General features: G+C 42.0%; 1 protein-coding gene across 5 annotated transcripts in view; it reads left to right on the forward strand.

Moving 5' to 3' along the window:
• The window catches only part of Osmr (oncostatin M receptor), a 57,461-nt gene that overhangs the window by 12,790 nt on the left and 23,543 nt on the right, over positions 1-21,128 (forward strand). For all 5 annotated transcript variants that reach the window (XM_085831465.1, XM_085831464.1, XM_021183607.3 and 2 more), the window contains exons 2-7: positions 1,176-1,260; positions 9,094-9,263; positions 14,408-14,579; positions 16,832-17,110; positions 18,418-18,553; positions 19,228-19,379. In XM_085831465.1, the coding sequence (XP_085687591.1) occupies positions 1,188-1,260; positions 9,094-9,263; positions 14,408-14,579; positions 16,832-17,110; positions 18,418-18,553; positions 19,228-19,379 (982 nt within the window). In that variant the 5' untranslated portion in view covers positions 1,176-1,187. The remainder of the gene's footprint in view (positions 1-1,175; positions 1,261-9,093; positions 9,264-14,407; positions 14,580-16,831; positions 17,111-18,417; positions 18,554-19,227; positions 19,380-21,128) is intronic.

A 21,128-nucleotide genomic window follows, 5' to 3' on the forward strand; every position in this document is an offset into this window, starting at 1 on the left:
ATTAGTTTTACAACCCACTGCACTGAACAATATCATTCTGCTTTAAAATGATTTACAAGACAGAACTGTGGGAGAAATGATTAAACCCATTTTACATGTTAAAAAAATGATCCCGAGAGGAATTACATTCTATATGATTTGTTTAGGATAACGTTCCCAAACTTAGAATTTAAAACCTGGTCTAAAAGTCTGTCCATTGTGCAAAACTATCTCTAAAGAAAAAGTGGCTCCCTTTAAAGGGGCCTGCAATTTGCAATTCTCTTCGAGGGAAAACAAAACAAAAGAAAAGGAAAATGGTATTGAATAATGAAAACTGCTGTGTCTTGGAATAGGTTAACTTTTCCCCAGGTTGAATTTTGGTGAGAGGGAAAGGGGAGAGTATAAATGACTCCAGTAATTATTATTAATTTTTAAATTATTTGTTTAAAAAATTGAAATAATTTATTGATTACTGTTTGTGCAGTTATTTTTGCCTGCCTGTATGTCTGTGTACCGTATTTGTGTCTAGTATCCACAGAGGTCAGCATAGTATTAGAGCCCCAGAACTGGAGTTACAGGTGGTTTTGAACTACTGAGTGGATGCTGGAAATGGGACCCAAGTTCTCTGCAAGGGCACCCAGGGCCTCCAACCTGTGAGGCACCTCTCCAGCCCTTCACGGGGTTCATTTAAACTGAGCCCCCTTGAGACTATATTTGTCCTTTTTTCAATCAGCTTTTGTTTGTTCTCTTTCATTTTTAACTTTTTTTTTCTTTACCAGCTTTGTTTGGATTATTCAGATAAGCTGGCTAGTCATTAAGCTCTTGCTACCAAACCTTGGTAATCCATAGTAGGACACCTTCACAGCTGACTCAAGGCAGTAATCCATGGTAGGACATCCTCACAGCTCACTCAAGGCAGTAATCCATGGTAGGACATCCTCACAGCTGACTCAAGGTTCCTTGAGACCTAGGCTTCTGACTTGCACCCTGTCAGCTGCACCTCTTTTATAATCGGAGGGACACTTCATGAGACAGGGAAATGTGCCTTCTTCCTTCAAAGACAGATGACAAGAGACACAGGTATGGGAAGAATAATGGAAGACTTTCGTCCCACCTCTGACCACAGTTGCCCCCAAGAAACATACCAGGAGTTAAAGCTATATAAAAGGCCCTTTCTTGTCATTTATCTTTTTCAGGTAATCAGACCAATGGCTTTTTCTGTGGTCCTTCATCCAGCCTTCCTCCTGGCAGTGCTGTCCCTGAGGACATCCCGAAGTGAAGGTGAGTGACGGGAACGGGAGAAGGGAGCACGGAAAGGTGCTCCAGCTGGTGCTTTGGAGAATGGTTAAGCAATTTTCCTTTCTCAGAGCTGGTGATTAATTCACATGAGAGGTGGTAAATTTCTGGAAGCCACAATTGCCTCGGGCGTGTTCTCCCTCAACTGATAGCTCGTTTAGTAAGCCCACTGCTAGGTGCTCTGCCCATTGGTATGGTCGTGAGCGGACCTGAGACTACAGAGCTTCATAATTGCTCTGTTGGATCTACACCACTGCCAAGGTATTTCCTTCTGAACCTTGCTGAGCAAGATGGAACAGCCCAGACTAGTTCTGGCTGCTGAGTTAGAACAAGTTCCGATGCCCCTTAGCCACACTTACTGAGAGCTGTTAAACTTATAAAATATGGCTAAAAGCAACCGAAGTCTGGAAAGCAGTAGGAACTCTCTTGAGTACAAACAAGGTACTATCTTAAATGCCAAATTCCTTTGACAGAGAAATAATGTTTCTCTCTTGGCTCTCCTCAGCAGACAGTAGTTTGGAATAAATTAACTTCGTAAATGCATACATGAGTGGAAACTTTCTATCAAATGTGTCTGGATACTTTATTACTTTGAACTTTGTTAAACATAGATTCTTGAAAGAGTTTCTGTTGGGTCATAAACTTTCCCTGCATTTGTCCATATTATACAAAACTTTACAGTTTTTTCCTTCTTGTACTTATTCATTGCTGTATTTGCTTTTTAACAAAGAATGCAGATGACCCATCCATGCATGGATTTATGAAAATGACACTTGCAAAGAATATGCATAGAATTACTCGTTTATCTCTTAGAACTATAGGAAAAGTTATGTGGGAAAGAGGGAAATTAGTTCTGCTAATAGTTCAAGTTCTGCCTCACATCTTTTACATCTAGATTTGGTCTTGGCATTTGGGAATATACTATTTTTTTCTGGCTTCTTAAATATCAGTTAATTGAGCCCTTCTATATACCGGGGCTACAAGGTGACTGGGCTCTTGCCCTGTGGCGTGTGTGGTCCCTCGGTCTATCTTGCCTGCTGGAGTCTCAGTTCCCTGCAACTGAGCAGGGGCTGAGTGAGCATGGAGGATATTTTGGCCCAGATCAGAGCCCCTGGTTCTGAGACACAAAGTCCTCGCCCTGAGGGACTCCCAAGCATCCACAAAGTTTTGCCACGGCTTGCTCCCCCAGTCTCACGATGTGACCTGAGTGTTCGTGGCACATCTTCTCCATGTGAAACATACTGCTCTCAGATCGGCCTCTGGGGCTCTGTTTCTGTTGTTTAGCTCACATTTCCCTCATTTCCTGGCAACCACTTTCCCATTTCTGCTTCCAACTTTCTTTACAAAACAGGACTTCCTGGGTAGGTCTTCGTCTTCGCCTGAACTGCGGGGACTCCTTTCTATTTCTGCTGCCTACTATATCCCCACACGAACAAGTGGGCTTAGCACTTATTCGGCTAGCCAGGCTCAGGTCGGAGACTGTATTTCTGATAACCTGACTTGACTTTTTCCAAGCAATAGAACATATGTAAGACCCTTCAGTTAACCCTGGCCATGTTTCCATCAGGCTGGAAGACTTGATGTATTTTTTCTGTCTTTGGGATATATATATGAAAACAGTTGTAAATAAGTGGTGAAATTTAAATTATTTTTTACATTCACTTAGCATGTGTGTGTGTGTGTGTACACCCATACACTGATGTACCTGCATATACATGTCACAGTTAATGTGTGGAGGTCAGAAGACAGACTGTGGGAGTTGGTTCTCTTCTCCCAAAGTGTAGGTTTCAGGGATGGAAACTCAACCTTGTTTGACTTAGCAGCAATTCCCTTTACACAAAGAGCCATCTTGCTTTCCTCTGATACACATTCTAACAAAGGTAAAATCATGATCTGAAGAGCAAGACATAATTACAAGTGTGTGTGTGTGTGTGTGTGTGTGTGTGTGAGTGTGAGTGTGAGTGTGTGTACAAATACAATAATCTTATCTCCCTTCCAGGAAACTTTTTAAAATTTTTTAAGCAATTAAGTAGGGTAAATGTTTCCTTTTGATGATAAAAGTTCTTGGCATCCCACTGTTTTAAATACTGTTACATGGTATCTCCTTCTGGGAATTCACCACATATTATTTCCTCCAGTAGTATTAGGGTTGGTCAAAGAAACTATGGGAAAAGTGGGAGGCTGTCTGTGACTAAGCCCATATTTGAGTCCCCAGATGATCTCTTTAGCCAACACTCCAGTTTCATGGAATGAGAGCTGCCCTGGGAACCAGAAGGCCTAGGTCTGGTCTGGTGTATATAGCTTTGGCACAGTCCCACACCTCCATATTTAAGCTCAACTAGCTGCTCTGAAAAAAATCAGGGGGATTGGATTTACTAATCTCCATGGTCCCTATGATCTCTGGCTTCACCTTGGAGTTTTCTCCCCTCCCCCATCTCTCTCCTCCTCCACATTTGAGTAACTAATGTGACTCAAATCCCTGAGTCATTCCACACATGCTGATAACATATGTCAACTTAAGGAACTTCCCTCTTGTTGAAGCAATATAGGGCAAGTGGCTAGAGCTTCCAGAAATAAGGTTAGACAGGGAGCAGATTCATTCATTGGCCAATCGATTGTAGAACGCTCACACTCACTCTGTGTTATTAATCTCTGCTTCCCTGAGCTAAGTAAGACTTATTCCCACTCTGGTCTCCATCACAGCCAACCCACCGCAGAGAAGCCGCCTGTTACCGTCGGCTATGAGCAGGGCTGAGAAAAGCCACGGGTCAGGGAGACACAGAGAGAGCATGGACATTATTTAAAGTTACCATGACAAAACATTTGAAAAGGAGCAGGTGAAGGAAGGATCTGCTTTGCCTCCCAGTTTGAGGCACAGTCTGCCATGCTGGGGAGGGTCTAGAGGGAGGACTGGTGGAGGGATATGGTGAGAGTGCCTCAGTAGCCGGCTGGCTAGAGACGGGGCTGCGATGTAGATGGTTAGAGTGCTACAGTAGCCGGCTGGCTTTGCCCCTTTTATTCAGCCTGAGCTACAACCCCATTGATGTTGCTGCCCACATTCATGGTGGGTTTTCTCTTCAGTTAAACCCTTATGGAAACACCCTCGTCCACACACCCAAAGCTGTGTTTCCATGTTGACTCTAAATCCAGACAAACTGATAAAATGAACCTGGGTTTCAAAGAACCATATTGATCCTGTCTAAGGGCAGTCTAGGCAATGACTAACCACCTTTCACTAAGACCCTACCTTTCTCTCTCTCTCTCTCTCTCTCTCTCTCTCTCTCTCTCTCTCTCTCTCTCTCTCTGTCTCTCTCTCTCTCTCCCCCCTCACTCTGTCTCTCTCTCTTCCCCTCTCCCCCCTCTCCCCCCTCTTGCTCTCATCTATTCATCCATCCGTTTATTAATTCATTCATAAAATATGTTTTTAATTGAAATAGAATTATACTACCACTAGTCACTGTCCCTTTTCTCCCTGCAATCTCTTCCAGATAACCCTCCTCTAACCTCTCCTATGCTCTCATTAACAGTCTCTTTTCCTTTCATTACTATTGATGTGAACATACATACTTACTTTCTTACATATATACATGTGTGTATGTGTGTGTGCACAAACATATAAATACACTGTGCTGACTCCACTTTGGTAGTTTGTATCTATGCTTTCAGGGCTGACCACCAATAAGGGGCGCTCATTCCTGGAGGGACTAACACCCTGGGAAAGGCTAGTTCTTCTCCCAGCAATCATCAGTTACCCATCGTTTTTGATCTAGGAGTCGAATCCCCTGTAAAGTTTCCCATTCCACATTAACATATCCATTGATTTTGCTGTTGGTTTAGTCTTGTTTATGCAGCCATGCCCAGGAGAAAATGTCTCACCACCGACTTCCTGACAGTCTGCCTCTTGAAATCAGTTCACCCTTTCTTCTGAGATGTCCTTGGAGCCACAGATGCATCTGTGATATAGAGATATCTATCAGGACTGGGCTCCCCATGATGTGTTTATCTCTGATGGTCTCTATTTGCTGTAGAGAAAGGCTTCTTAGATATGGGGTGGTAACTACATTTATCTGTAGGCATAAGGATACAATTAACATGTAGTGAAGAATTATGGTGGTTTAGTAAAATGGCCATAATATATTCTTTTTAAAGGTCTGTGACCTCACTGGCCATAGGAGGCTGGCTGGGTTTCCAGTACCAGGTGTGAATTCCATCCTTTTGTGTGGGCCTTGTGTCTGATCAGAAAGCTGTTGTTTCCCACTGGCTTTGCCTCTTAATAGTTCAACTGCCTTTGACCACACCAGAACCAAGTTTCCAAGAATCTCTGTTGGACACTCAGACAGCTATATGGAAAAAGTTAAGTCAAAACATATGACCCAAGTTCGACAAGGGAGTGAGAGTGGAGTTGACAGGATTCCAGAAGTTCAACTCTTTGTTATTTTTTTCTTTTTATCCTAATCATGTCTCTTGACATTCCTTACTGATGTAATAGTCACATAAGATTCAGTTTTTTTTATGGTTACGGCGAACCAATCATTATTTTGTAATATTGCTGGAACCATCCTGGTGGGAGTGAAGATATTCTAATTTTGTGCGTGTTTCCCAAGAAGAGATTTCCCAGTTCTAAGGACTTGTTAGGCCACCTTGCAGGAAGACTGGAGCTGAGCCAATGATGGGCAGGACCACACCTTGAGTGGGATTGCTTAGTGACGATGATGCACAACACTTGCCTTTCGTTGAAACCTACACCTCATTTCAAGCCGGACCTAGAGTGTTTCTCTTGCCAATGCCATCAAATTGAGTCTGCCTGCTTTCTCTACTGTACTTATTACTCATGTCTTTCGTTGGCCTATTAGAAATGAATAGTGGAGCTATTAATGCTGCCAGGACACAGGCTACCTAACAACTCCAGAGACACAGCCTCTGGCGGTTCAAAACGTTAGTATCTATTAAAGCAAAGGTTTTTGGTTCTTCTCCCTCCAATGCTGGCGACTACCAGACCTCCCTCTTGCTGTTTCTACAGGTTTACCTTTTCTAGATATTTCACATAAGTGAAACCATGTAATACGTAACTCTGGATTCTGTTCCTTATCATGGTTTGAGTTCCATGCAATCAGTAGCATGGGTCACCCACTCTCTCCCTTTCTACTACTGAGCAGTATAGTTGCACTTTAAGGAGAAATCACCACTTTCAATCCGAACGCCGCCCACAGATGACATCTGAAGTTTTTCCACCCTTTGATGTTTGTAAATGGCGCTACTCCCAACATTCCCAGGCAGATGTTTTACTTGAATCCCAGTTTCACTTGGGAGATGAATGGGATATAGACCTAGGAATCTCATTGCTGGGTCTTACTTTAGAATTCTATTGTAACTTTCCAAAAAAAAAATTATCCAAAGGTCTTCCCCAGTGATAGGCCATTTTACATTTCACCTGCAGTGTACAAGAACTGCAAATTTCTTTACACCCTGTCTGCATGTGGGATTCCCATGTTTTAATTTTTTGCTGAAGTCTTCCTTAAGAGTGTGAGGTACTGTCTCACTTGAGATGCCTTCGTGGATTTGATCTGCGTTTTCTTGATGACAAGCGACAATGAACATCTTTTCGTGTTGCTCTTTGGCCATTTGTCTATTTTATCTGGAGAAATGTCCAAGTCCTACATGCATCTTTAAAGTGAGCGTTCATTGCTATTCTGTTGTGAATTTGTAAGAGTTCTTTATATGATATGATGGTATGGATACTAGAAACTTATCTAACACATGATTTACAATTATCTTCTTCCATTTTGCCATCTTTATTTTCTTCACTGTAACACTGGACAGTGGTACCTGTCCCTGATGGACAGATTTTAATTTTGATGACGTTCAAGTCATTTTTCCCCCCATGGCTGCTCATGTTTTTCATGTCCTATGATAGGATCCACTGCTGACTCTAAAGTCAAGGCATCCACGTTGAGCACATTTATCCTTTCCTTGCCATATTTGCAAAAATAGTCCCACAGGCTAGGCGACCTATAAATAGCTGTCTTTCATTTTATGGGTATTCTTATATCAATTTCTGAAACCTTCTGCCATCTGAGGACAATGCCTTATCGGGATGCAAAGTCCTCCACTGTGGAAAGCAGAGACATGAACGCACTTCATTCTCACCGCCGCTCCATCCAGAATCTCATCCTGTCAGTGGTACCCTGGATGCTGCTGAGGCCATGAAGCACACCCCTCGGGCATCCCATCCCAGAAGACTATGGATAGACAACGGATCCTATCTTCCCGGTTGTGAAACAGTGTAACAAGGGAGCATGTATTTGGATATTAGGGAGATTACTATTAAGTTTCACAGAGCTTTTGTAAGTTATTTAATCTCTCAGAGCCCTGATTTTTATCTATAATAAAAACTGTCTTGTGGTTTTACAGCATTATACCACACAGCATTAAGTGAAGCAGCCACCACCATGCCTAGTAAATAAATAACGTGTGCTCAGGATTGTTACTGCTATCCTCTGTGAGAAAAACAGCACATGTGCACTAGCAGTCTGGGGAGCCTTCACATTTTGCAGATTGCTAACATTTTTATTAGGAAGATACTCCTTTGCCTTTGTGGATGGGAAAGGCTGCAGAAGATTGAACCCAGGGCTTTAATCAAGCTAAATATGTGTTTCACAACCAGGCCATTCTTTCCCTAAACAACTTCTTGCCTTTAAAAGAGGCTTTCAGATCACTGAATTCTAAGAAATTAGGAAAACAAATGCCGAGACGTGGATGTCTGTTCTATACGGATCACCAGACAGCAGCTGACTTCAGGAAGGGAGTCTTTACTTTTCAAAACCTTTGTAACATTGACTTCAGACCCCTTCAGTAGGGAGGGTAGAATTAGCAACACATGAAATGTGGGTTGTTTGGTTTTTTTTTTTTCTCTTTCAATTCTATATGCTGTTTCTTTCTCACTCCTATTATTGACAGTAACCCAAGGGGATCCAGGCCCGCCCTCTCACTCACAGCAGAATGTATCAGCTGATGATGCTTCTGTGTGCAAGCAATGGCCATGGTGTTGTTTCAGATTTACAGACAGTCTGAGAGACACTGGTCACCTCTCGCGGTCAGTCGCCTGCACAAATTGTTCATGTTTGAATTCTTGTTCTCTTACAGACTCATTACACTGCTCACTGCTCTAAGGTTGCAATCTCAATTATTTCTATTGTGTTGCTGTGTCTCTCCAGTTGGGTTCTTTTGTTGTTGTTGTTTTGTTTTGTTTTGTTTTGTTTTGTTTTGTTTTTGAGGAACCTTGTTACAAGTCTTTTTGACTCACATTTAGAGCCTATAGTTATTGCTGTCCCATCCAAAGAGTTCAGTGAGTTCTTTCTGGAGGTGACTAAACTCAGTACATTAAAATACATAGAACCTCAGTCTAGATATACAATATGCTTCTCCATTTTTCTAGTCTTCTAATAAGCCATAGAACCCTGAATTTCCAAAACCTAATTTTTATTTTTTAATTTTAAAATATGATATTTTTAGAAAAAAAATCTCTTTGTCTCTATTATGAATTAAAATCTGACTACCCAGGAAAGACACTTTTGTGCTTCCCCCCCCCCAACATATTATTATGTTGTGCATTGCCCAGCAAGTTCTTTGTTTCATCTGGGTCTTAATTTCTTCCTCTGCTGATATGACTTCTAATTCCTCTCCAGCTTCTCTCAGATTCTGATGCTAGGATGCATTTACAGATCTACTTTCCAAAGCTCACTAGTATCTCTGTGGTTTGATGTGTGGCTGTTTAAGCCCCCACTGAGAGTTGTTTTATACCTGTTTCTGGTCTTTCAGTCTTGGAGGAGCCTTTACCATTGATTCCTGAGATACATAAAGTTTCTTTTCAATTGAAACTTCAAGAAGTGAATTTAGAATGGACTGTCCCAGCCCTTACTCATGAAGAATTAAACATGATATTTCAGATAGAGATCAGTAGACTGAACATATCCAACATCATCTGGGTGGTAAGTACTTTGTGACTTATTGTCTTAAAAATTCTTTTCCTGTGCCATGATTTATCTTTTATGCCATCCAAGAACATTTCCCTCTCAATACAGGTTTCCTAAACAATTGCATCCCTGTGTGTTTTGTTAAGGCAATGGTTCTCAGCCTTCGTAATGTTGTGACCCTTTACTACAGTTCCTCATGTTGTGGTGACCCTCAAACCATACAATTATTTTTGTTGTTATATCATAAATTAAATCTTACTAGTTTTCTGATGGTCTCAGATGACCCTGGTGAGGGTCACAACTCACAGAATGAAAGTCACCGAGTTAAGACAAAGTAATAAGACCGACTGGGTTTGATGGGTTCATTGAGAGAGTAGATTATTCTCTCTGTTCTGCTGTGCTGAGGACAATTGCTGGGTCCGTCCTTGTAAAGACTGGATCTGCATGTTCCGTGAAGAGCCTTTATTTCACTTTCCTCCTCTCATCCACCAAGGATTACCCAGGGAACTTGGGTTATCCCGAATGAGATATAACGACTTACCGACACTTTTCTCACGGTGATCCTTCTTGGGGCTCTGTTTGCTTGCTCTGTGCTCCGTGCACAGAGGAGCTAACTCCCAGCACTTAATATGTGGCCAACACATGGACTGCACTGGATGTGAGTCAGTGTCCTCTGCTTCCTGGAATATGAGTTTGTTAAGAAATAAGTTAATTGATTAAATCCTTCTTGAGAGGTGGAGGCCAGAGAATCAGGAGTTCAAGACACCTTGTGCTATAGAGTCAGCTCAGGGCCAACTTGGACTACATCAAACTGAATGAAAGAAAATCTTTCAACTTCTTTTTTGCTTTGAATTATTTGGAGTATATTTTCACTCATCTTGATTCAGAAAACAGAAGTGTCTACTGGGGCCAACATAGTCTCATCTAAGAGCACATTGGTCACAGGCATTAGATATTGTCATGAGATGTTTGTCAAGAAGCCTTAGAAATCTGGAGGTAAATGAAACCTATGTGCCCCATCAAGGTCTCCCTTTTCTTGGGCAGCAGATGCTGGGCACACAGGGATCAGGAATGTAGGTCCTTTTAGCTAAGCCTTTCACTAATGTTAGAGTCTTCAGCTTTTCCCCATATCCTTTACTACATATAAAGTCCAAGCAAGCAGCCAAAGATAAGTCAAGTCTGGCTCAGTCCATAGGACTTATAGCAGGTCTGTTACTTGGCTGCCCTTTCCCACAACAGTAGTTGTTGAACGCACTATGCCACCTCCGTAACACAGATGTACAATAAGTCCACTTGCCACTGTTTCCCATCTTGCCACCATCCCACCTTATACTATGAAACCTGAGTGATGTGGTTCTGATGGGCATTGGTATGTGACTTGGGCCTAGGGAAATGTTCAACAAAGGTCTTATTGGACAAAGATGCTCCTCCAAAGACAGAAAGTTGGGAGAAGCACTGGAGGGATTTGGGAGCATTAATTCATATCACCACAACAAAATAGCACTAGTGTAGAAACAAGGGAAACCTATTCTGTTATTTCTCTAAAAAGCAGTTCACATCAGTTCACATCAGTTCTCATATTAGGAAAGGCAAGGAACATTAGTCATGGAGCTAAAGTGGATCCCATTCTTTGTTTTCTTAAGTCTGGTTTCCTTTTAGCTTCACAAAAATGTCTCTTTGAACAAGAAAGCAGCAGAAATTATTCTGTAATTTATGAGGAGTTAAGATCTCAAAGGGTGGACTATTACACCACCAGTTTATTTCATTGAACTCAAGAACATGCAGCCACAGCCCCAGGACAACAGTGACAAAAACCAGTGTCCCCCTTCTTCATCCCCATGGCCAGACAGAAAAAATGGTCATGTGCTATGGCTAGGCGATGCCCTTGGATGACCCCTCTTGTACCTGAAGTTGAGGAGAGACATGAGGGAGAGAACACACTTCCTTCTCGAAATTCTTCTTTGTTGTGCAAGCCAGGAATCCCATCACAACCATGCTGAGAGGGCGACTTAGTGCCTCACCATTCACTGCACTTCCAACAAGCCAGAGGAAAAGCACACTGACCTAGACGCTCCGAGTTAGAATAGGGCACCTCCCCGACAGTGCTGACCACACGGAGCCCTGCTGACAGGCACACTACATGGCACTGCTCCGGGCCAAACTTCTGCTCTTCCCTCTAGGACATTTTCTGTATTCTTTAGTCAACAGCAAGAAAAGGCGGAAAGCAGCTCAAGCTTGGAAAGAGACCTGTGGTGTGAATCATGGAGGGACAGAGCTCATGCCTCAGCAATGTGTCAGGGACCTCAGATATAGTTCTGTGTCTGTGTGCATGCCAGTTTCTGTGACCTACTAATGTCTTCAAGGGCTCTATTCAACTTGCCACTTCAATGGCTGAAAACAAAACAAAGAAAATCTGCCACAATTTCTTTTTAAATTGCTAATTTGAATGACACAGTCAAAGCTTTATCTTCTTCATTGACAAGGCTATAAAGACCACAGAGCATACATTGAGGTTAGATCAAATCCACAGAGTTTATAGGAAACTCTGCAGATTAATCAAGTGACTATATTACTCAGCTCAGAATATTCGAGTGTGGGCCTGCATCAGACATTGTACAAAGAGTGGGGAATCTAAAAGCTGAGCCCACAAATGGGGTGTTCTAAATTCATATGGGGTGTAAGGGTGACTCGTGAATGCTGGAGTTAGGCCTAATTTTTTCCCCACTATATAGATGGAAGATTTGTTGAGCCAATATATGAAAGAGAAATCAAAGTTAATTTAATGTGAAAGTTGGGAACAAGATCTCTGGGAAAACCCAATGGGAGCCATCAGAGGCATTGAGAGAAGGGTGTAGAGGAGCTGCCAGGCTGGAAGGCAGGATGCAGTGTGTGGGCTCAGAGCATGTGGAGACAGGTGGGGCAGCCAGGGGCAGGGCAAGACCACCCAAGCTCATGGGTAGAACACTCAGATTGTGTTTAGACCAAGTGCAATAAGAATAAGAACACCAAGATGTTTTCTTTTTTATTGTTGTTGTTGTCTAGTATTTAATTTAGCTTAAAGAATATTCAAATGTAACATCTAAAGGCTGTTCCTTAATTAATTAAAGTTTCATGAATCAGGATCTTAAAACCAGGCAGACAGGAATATGTTTTGTGATCTAAGAACAGAGCAAAATAATAAGTTGATATAAAATAGTAACAGTTTTAAATATTCTATTTTATAGAGAGTAGAAATGAGACACACAATTGCATGTACCTGGGTGGGCCACAGTGTTCTCTTCCCACTACTGAGTGAATTCTGTAGTGTACGTGCTTTAAGATTGGTGATCTGAGCAGGAGCAAAGATGTCAGAGTTGTTGCCTACGAGTGTGACATGTGGTTACTGTGCTCCACAAACTGAGGACCTATCATGTACACCAAGGTATAAGCGTACAGACTCCCACTAGCTTCCCCAGGAAATTCACCATGATTGGCATCTCCACTCCCCAGCTGTAGGGAATTTGCCTTAGTTAGAGTCACTATTGCTGCAATCAAACACTGGGTCCAAAAGCAACTTGAGGAAAAAAGGGTTTTGCTTTTGGGCTTTTTGATTGTTTTGTTTTGTTGTTTTGGAGGGGTTTGTGGTTGGTTGTTAGTTTTGTTTGTTTGTTTGTTTTATTTTGTTTGCCTACCCTTCTGTATAACAGTTCATCATCAAAGAGAGTCAGGGCAGAAACCTGGAGACATGAGCTGATGTCCACACAGGAGTTCATCTTACTAGCTTGCTCTCCATACCTTTGATCAGCCTACTTTACTATAGAACCCAGGACCACCAGCCCAGGGTTGGAGCCACCCACAATGGGCTGGTCCCTCTGTCTTCAATCAGTGTTCTACAGGTTTGTCTACAGCCTGATCTATGGAGACATTTTCTCAATTGAGGTCCCCTCTTTTCAGATGACACTAGCTCATGTCAAGTTGACATAAGACCATCCTGCATAGACTTGGGTGCAGGACAAGGATTCTGGAGGGGCACATGGAAGAAAAATTCCTGGAGGTACAGGAGAAATAGTGGTCTCATCTCTCTTTGGTCCTTGTCAGCATCATAGATAAATTCCAAGAGGGCTTTGGTGGGTAGAGATGGGAAGAATTTAAAGCAAAGAGCAGGAAATTACCTAGGAACTTGAGGTGCAGTTCTGCAGGAGAGTTCTTGCTGAGCATGTGTGAAGCACATCTATGTGTGAAGGCTTCTCTCTTCAACACTGAACTATTTTAAGAAGGCTTCATGAAAGAGAAGGAGAATGCTTTAGGCTCCAATAACAGCTAATTCCTAATGCAGAGGCAGGTGGAGGATGCTAAGCCAGCAATGCCTCATGATCAGACACTGAGATGTTCCAAACCCCTCAAGAGTGCTGGATAGAGAGAAGATTCCTTCAGGTTAATGGGAACCAGGCATTGGAGGCCTTGAAAACTGGAGAAGGAAAGGTGTAATGGCACCACTGAAGTTGATCAACTTTGCAACTTGAAATGCCACTGTCTTAGAAAGATTAAGACCCAGTTCACCTTGAATCAGGTCAAAGAGAAGTATGAAAAACGCTGTTTGCTTGGTGTCTCTAGGGCCTAAGGTTCTGGCGGCTGGAGCTTAGTGGAAGGATGTGGTCCACCTGGCCACCACATCTGAAAAGACAGGAGAGAAAAAACAGGGGATACTTGGTGATGTTGGAGTGCCATAGAGGATGGATTATCCTGTTCACTCAGATTTAGCTAGTCTGATCTAACCTTGGCTAAAATGAATTTTTAAAAATCCCAACAAATAGTGCCTACTTCTAAAAGTAAGTACTCAATTAACTAGATTTTTTAGAATTTTCGTAGTGGGTTGTATGTGACCAGCATGGCTGGACGCCTGTCTCAGATCTTTGATGCAAGGCTTGAATGGTTTCTCTCTTGATCTGTATGGACCCCTAGAGAATGTGACAGCCAATGGGACTGAGGAGACAGGAGGCCATAGCTGCTACTGCCAAGACATCAGACTAAGGGAGTCAAGGGTTACAATTGAGCTTAATTTAAATAGATGGTGGAGTTAATGTAGGGTGGAAGTCTATGCTTTGGAGTAATTCGGGTTGACCTACTTTCGAGGATTGCAATGACTGTATACTTCCAAATATTGCCTTTATTATTTTTAGGAGAATTATAGCACCACTGTGAAGCGCAAGGAAGCTGTGCGTTGGAACTGGACGTCTGATATCCCTTTGGAGTGTGTCACACATTTCATAAGAATAAGGGCTCTGGTAGAAGACACCAAGTCCCTTCCAAAGAGTTCCTGGGGCAACTGGAGTTCCTGGAAAGAAGTTAATGGTAAGAAGTGAAGTGGTTACAAGGGAAGTGACCCCAAGAATAATCAGATTTAGTATAATTCAGAGATCAGTAATCAACTGGAGGATACCCCGGTCTCTGTGAAAGACACTGAATTGCCACTGGCTTTATTTTTCTTTGGTCAAAACAAAACTAAAAAGTGGTCTTGAAATTCCCTGTGGAGCTCTAGACACCTGAAATTTTACCTCTGAATATCTTATACACACACACACACACACACACACATATTTGGGAAAGATAAAGGGAATGTTTCTTTTTTGTGGCTGTAGCAGCTGTGTGTCAATAAATCTTTATTTATAAAAACAGATGGCATACTTGACTTAGCTCATGGGCTGTGGTTCTCCAATCCTCAGTTTAGAGACAGGGAGTAATATGGGGATAATAAAGCAGCTTTTCATTATAGTGATAGAACTGTGAACAAATAACTTTAACTATCCCTTAATTTTGATCCTTGAACATTGATGTAGGAACGGTTTAGAGCAGTCTTTACCATGCCTTCTCGTGTTCCATTTGGCTAGAGGCCAGATCTATAACAATAGCATTTCTGTTCTTCATTGTATTACATGAAGCTCTACCAATATAACAGTTCCTTTGCCAAGCATTGATGCAAATTTATTAACTCTAAGTGGCAACCTCTTAACCCAGGAATAGTTTAGAGTATACCTTGATAATAGTGAAATTAAATGTACATTCTACAGTTTTAAACAGTAGACATTGGTTTAGCTATCACATTGACACTTAAAAAAAAAAAGCTTTATTTTTACCCCCACTTTACAGATACATAAAATGATAACCAGGGAAAGCTAAGAACCTACATAGGCTAAGCCCTTCACAACTATAGCTACTGCTGAAATAGGCAGAAGGAAAATATCAGTGCAGAAAGGTAGTAAGAAATTCCATCACATGGTGGCACATATCAGTGCGCAGGAGTCTGAATGAGGGGTTAAGATAAATTCAAGGTCAGCTTGGGTGGATTATATAGAGAATTCAAGGATGTCTAAGAATAAATAGATTCCATCTCTGAACATTCAAACAACAGTGAGAGAGAGAAAGAAATATGTCATAAACAACACTGGTAAAATTGACTAGACTTCTCAAAACTGTAACTGTAAGATTTATACAAATATAAAAGGGAGTTCTGGCTCCTAGAGGGCTGTTTCTCCACTGTGACTGATCAGTAGAATCATTTAGAGATCTTGCAAACCTTCAGAAGAGCTATGCACTTGGCACAGTGAGGTCAGCGATAATACCTAGTGACCTAATGGGAGACCAGCCAGGTTACATCAGGCTGAGAGCTGAGGTGGTGAAGCCTGAGTGGCAGGTGGCAGGAGGGAGTCCTTGGGACTTTGATATGGCAAAGGTCACACAGAAGGGAAGACTGGAGCAGGAGGAGCTGGGAGCTGGGTGAGGAGCATCTCTGGGAAGGCAGAGGGGGTGTGATGCAGTGCGATGGAGAAGACATGGCTTTGGAGCTGGGCTGGTTTCATCTCGTTTAAGCAATTAAAGGGAGAGTTTGTTTTGGCTTTTATTTCAGGGGTACAGTCCATGATGGCGGGACAGTTAGGTTGGTTTGGGCTTGCAACAGCTGTTCATATCTCAGCTACCATCAGGAAACAGAAATTCTAGTGCTCAAATCATGTTCTCCATCTCCTACAGTCCAGGATTCCAGCCAGGGACTGATACCAACCACAGTGACAAAGTCTTCCCATCTTGATTAACCTAATCTATATGATCACTCATAGACTCATCTCCCAGACACTCAAATTGACCATCATTAAGGGTCTCCCAGGGATTCTGAATCTCAAATGGACAATCACGGAGACCTAGGAGATCTGAATATGCGTTTACTACTGGCAAGTTAAGCAACCTCAGCTCCAAGTCCCGGTCTATCTCGCTGTTGAGAGGTCTTGAGGATGACTTGAGATAAGGAACTCAAACACTTCATGACACTTCGTGCATGGTGGGTGGCCCACAGAGAGCAGCTCCAAACAGTAACAACATCACAATAACCAGAAGTGACGATAGTGATGCTGTTTTAGCTGGAACAGTATGACAAAAGGTCCCTCACTGGAGAGCTTTGGTTTTCCCCCTACCAAAAGGCCCAGGAATCACACGGAAGTTTAGGCTGCTATTTTCCCCAGAAGGTAGAATAAAACCGTATTACCTGCAGGGAGTGGGAGGGGATGTGTCTTGAAATCTGAGTAATATTCTAACCAAGGCCTTTTGTCTTTCAGCAAAGGTTTCTGTTGAACCTGATAAATCATTAATATTTCCTAAAGACAAACTGTTGGAAGAAGGCTCCAATGTCACCATCTGTCTGATGTATGGGCAGAATCTATATAATGTATCCTGTAAGTTGCAAGATGAGCCAATCCATGGAGAACAACTTGATTCCCACGTGTCATTATTAAAATTGAATAATGTAGTTTTCCTTAGTGACACAGGGACAAACATCAATTGTCAAGCCATGAAGGGTCCTAAAGGAATATTTGGTACTGTTCTCTTTGTCTCGAGTAAGTATCAGAGTAGTGGTTCTCAACCTTCCTAATGCTGTGAGCATTTAATACCATTCCTCATGTTAGAGCGACCCCCAACCCAACCATCAAATTAGTTTCAATACTTCTTCACAACTGTAATTTTCTATTGCTATAAATCCTCATGTAAATATCTGATATGCGACCCCTGTGGGTGTTATGACTCACAGGCTGAGAACCACTGTGTTAGGTCTCCTTCCTTCTCATTTGCCAGAAGGCAAAGAAACATATTCAAACGTGGTTTTAGTTGTCTTTGATTTCACAAGTTTTCCAAAAAGAGGCTTTGAAAGTAATACCGGACAGCAATACTCCCAGGATATCCTATTTATCCGTGATGTTTGGTATCAGTTTTATTCCTAGAACCAATAGTGTTAAAGGAAAGAGACTTCCATTTATGACCTGGACCACTAAAAATATATTCTTCTCTGATCCACTCAACTGAACTGGAATCTTCTCCAAATCATGGAGGGAGGAGGGGTGTTGTTGTCAGTCAGCTAACTACAGAAAGAGGGTGCACAGAGGTTCAAAGACCTATGATAACCTTATCTCCTGGCTAGGCCTATCGGCTTGGTCATTTCTGTAAATGGCATAGTACTGATGTAGAGAATCCATGAGTATGGGATGCTTCTAGCAGCAATATATTAGTTCATCAAAAGTGGCCAATACTGTTCTTAACTGAGTGGCCTGTTTCAGTGGGATGAGAACACGCTGACTTTTCTGTAGGTCACAGCATGCCTGTGCTAGGTGGTCTGCTGTGTGTGCTTTCAAATTTCCATCCATCATATACCCAGACCATAGGACAGAATCTGAAACATCTCTCACTATTGCTGTAGGAGGTAATCCCAGGCCTGGATGCTTCCACCTTCGGAATCCCCTACTCTAGGTTCTGGGAACAGAAGAGACTACATTTTTTGAGGAGCTTTGCCATTCCCAGAACTCTCTGCTCCCTAGTGTAGAAGTGAATCAGTTTATAGTCTGGCTGACATACCTGGGCTTTAATGGACATCACAGAATCAATATGGGACACCAACCCTCTCTCAGATAGACACAGTGCCAACCTCATGCACAATATAGGCTATTGATCCCTAAGATATCCCAGAATGGGGAGAGACTAACATGAGGAAGTACCTGAAGAGCCTTTCTCGGGCTATTGATCTGCTGACTTCTGTCTTTTGATCCTTCACTGTTTGGGGATTGTGATTTTAGACCCAGCAGAACTTCCCTTTGACTTGTCATTCAATGAAAGAAGTTAATTAGATATTTCATCTTTTCCTTTGTATGGACAGAAGTGCTTGAGGAACCCAAGAATTTTTCCTGTGAAACCCGAGACTTTAAGACTTTGGACTGTTCATGGGAACCTGGGATAGATACGACTTTGGCTTGGCGTAAACAAAGATTCCAAAACTACACTTTATGTGAATCGTGAGTTGGCTCTGGTTATATCATCTACAGGGTCTTCCTTGTTTAATGGTCATGTGACAAGTGATTCTCTCTTAGAGAAGCACACACCCTTAGAGAAGACACGCATACTCTTGGGTGTGTCTTCCTTTCTTCTGGGTACGTCCTTTCCTCCTACCCATTATAGTTAAGCCTATGTTAGTGTGTCTTAAAAAAAAATCTCCAACTCTACTCATATTAAAAAGACATGCGGAACAGAAGGAGAGCTCTATCTAGACATTTCTGAAAATGTGTGCTGATATTTTAGAACTACCTTCTGGGATCACCAGAAATTTTTTTTGTGTGTTTTACAGGGGTATAGAATCTTCTACCTGATGTGCTCTGAAAGAACACGTACAATTACATAAGAGTAATAGATTGTGTATCTTTATATTAAAATAGTCTTATCTGCTGATATAACATTCTCCAATTTTTCTAAATTTTTAACAATATTCAACTAGATTAATTGATGTTAATAGCACCCATAGGGAAATTTCATATACAGAAATTCAGTGAAACATTTTCATAATTGGTATCCATTGGTGACAGATCAATGGATTTATGGTTTTAATGTCCCAAGGAATTAGGATACATCTGCTTGGATGGAAGTGTTTAAATCCTGTCTTTCCTGTCTTGTTTTTTTCCCTCCACTTTTTAAGGTTCTCTAAGAGATGTGAGGTTTCTAACTACAGGAACTCCTATACCTGGCAAATCACTGAAGGCTCACAGGAAATATACAACTTTACTCTTACAGCTGAAAACCAACTAAGGAAAAGAAGTGTCAACATTAATTTTAACCTGACCCATAGAGGTGAGACAGCAATGCCACAGCCCATGATGGACACTAGTATGCCATTATATACAATGAGACCCAGTAAATGTGCTGCAGATACTGGCCTAGTTTACAACCCGAGTGAAGCTAATCTTTGTTCTTCTATTTGTTCACCCTTACCCTCATGGATGTGTGCATTCCAAAGCACTTGTTTTGATTGTTGTGAGAGTAAAAAGATAAAGATATAAGAATATGTTCTGTGGTTGTGGTGAGGTGTGGGGGAAGGAGATGTCTTTGTGGGCCCATACCAAGGCATCCTTCCCCATACCCCAAGGGCCAGCCACACGATGGTATAGTATAAAATAGAGTTTACTTTGGGCATGGGGAGGAGAGTTAAGAGAGTAGTATAGGCAGAGAACGGCAGAGAGAAGAAGAGAGTAGAGAAGTAGAGGCTGACCATGACCATGTGGAGAGAAGGGGGTAAGGGAATGAGGAGAGAGGGAACAAGGGAGCAGGAGGCAAGAGAATAAGAGAACAAGAGAGTAAGAGAGTGAGGAGGGGGCAAGCAGCCCCTCTTATAGTGGGCTACCTGAATCTTGCCAGGTAACTGTGGGGAGGAGCATACCTGGTTGTTGCCAGGTAACTGTAGGGGTGGAGTCCAGACAGAGTACCAACGTTGATCAGACCTCAAGTATCAGTGAGCTTGCTAACAAACTTAAAAACTAGTATTGAGGCATATACTTATTGCATGGCCTCTCCCAGAACCTCTCTCTCTACTCTTCTACCTAGACTGTCTATTGCTTTCGGTTGTATGTAGGAATATGGATGTGTATTCTCATTCCCTGTTCTTTTAAGGATCTGGAAAGTTTGGGCCTTATTGTATAACAAGGCATCTATAGCAATCTAGGAATTACTTTTTATATACTATTATATAATATTGGCATGATGTGTTTACCCTGGAAACATTGCTGTAATCTCTTCTGTGTACTACTGTGTAGCACTTCCTGTGAACATATACTATTTGTTCATTCATCTCTCTCAGTGGCTTTCAAGTGGCATCATGTTCTGCTTGGGGTAGAGTTTTAAGTAATATCAGGATTTTACACTTGCCTGTAGACATATCCATATTTTCTCAGTATGTGCCTAAAATGGAATTGGGGCAAAGACATAGTATTCCTGAGTGCTTACCTCTCAGATTGTGTTCTGAAGTAGTTTTCCCAGGTACATGCTCACTCTGTGGGCTTACTTAGTCTCCCGAAGGTTGTAGGATCCCTTTTTATTTTTGAATTGAGCCTAAGATGGTATTTCTTGATGGTTACAAGTTTAAATATCTCTTCCTATCCTGGAAACACAACCATTTTCTCCTTTATGATGTGCTGGGTCATGTTATTTATTCGTTCGTTCCTCTACTGGTTGTTACGGTTTTCCCATGGTGAGGGTGTGACTGATCACTCTGCTCTATAACAAACACCCCACCAGGCTTGGTTCAAGCCTTAGCCCCACTGCCCACCTCTATCCCGTATGTAGCGGGTGGGGGTGAGGGAATGACAGAGACAGACATTGTGACTGTCATCACAGTATGTAGTTTGGCATAAGAGCAGATTGGACTATCCATGCCCAATTTTAGTCAAAAGGTTGCCATCTACTGGTCAGATGGCAGCCACAACACTCATTCTGGTTTTGGTTTGACAAGGCTGTCAGTAAACCTTGCCAATAGGTTTTTAATTCTCCACAATTAAATATCGGGAAGAGTTTAAATATCATGGATGGGTAACTTGAACCTTCTGA

Source organism: Mus caroli, unplaced genomic scaffold (genome assembly GCF_978045245.1).
Source record: "Mus caroli unplaced genomic scaffold, Mus_caroli_1 scaffold_16, whole genome shotgun sequence".
Classification (NCBI taxonomy): domain Eukaryota; kingdom Metazoa; phylum Chordata; class Mammalia; order Rodentia; family Muridae; genus Mus; species Mus caroli.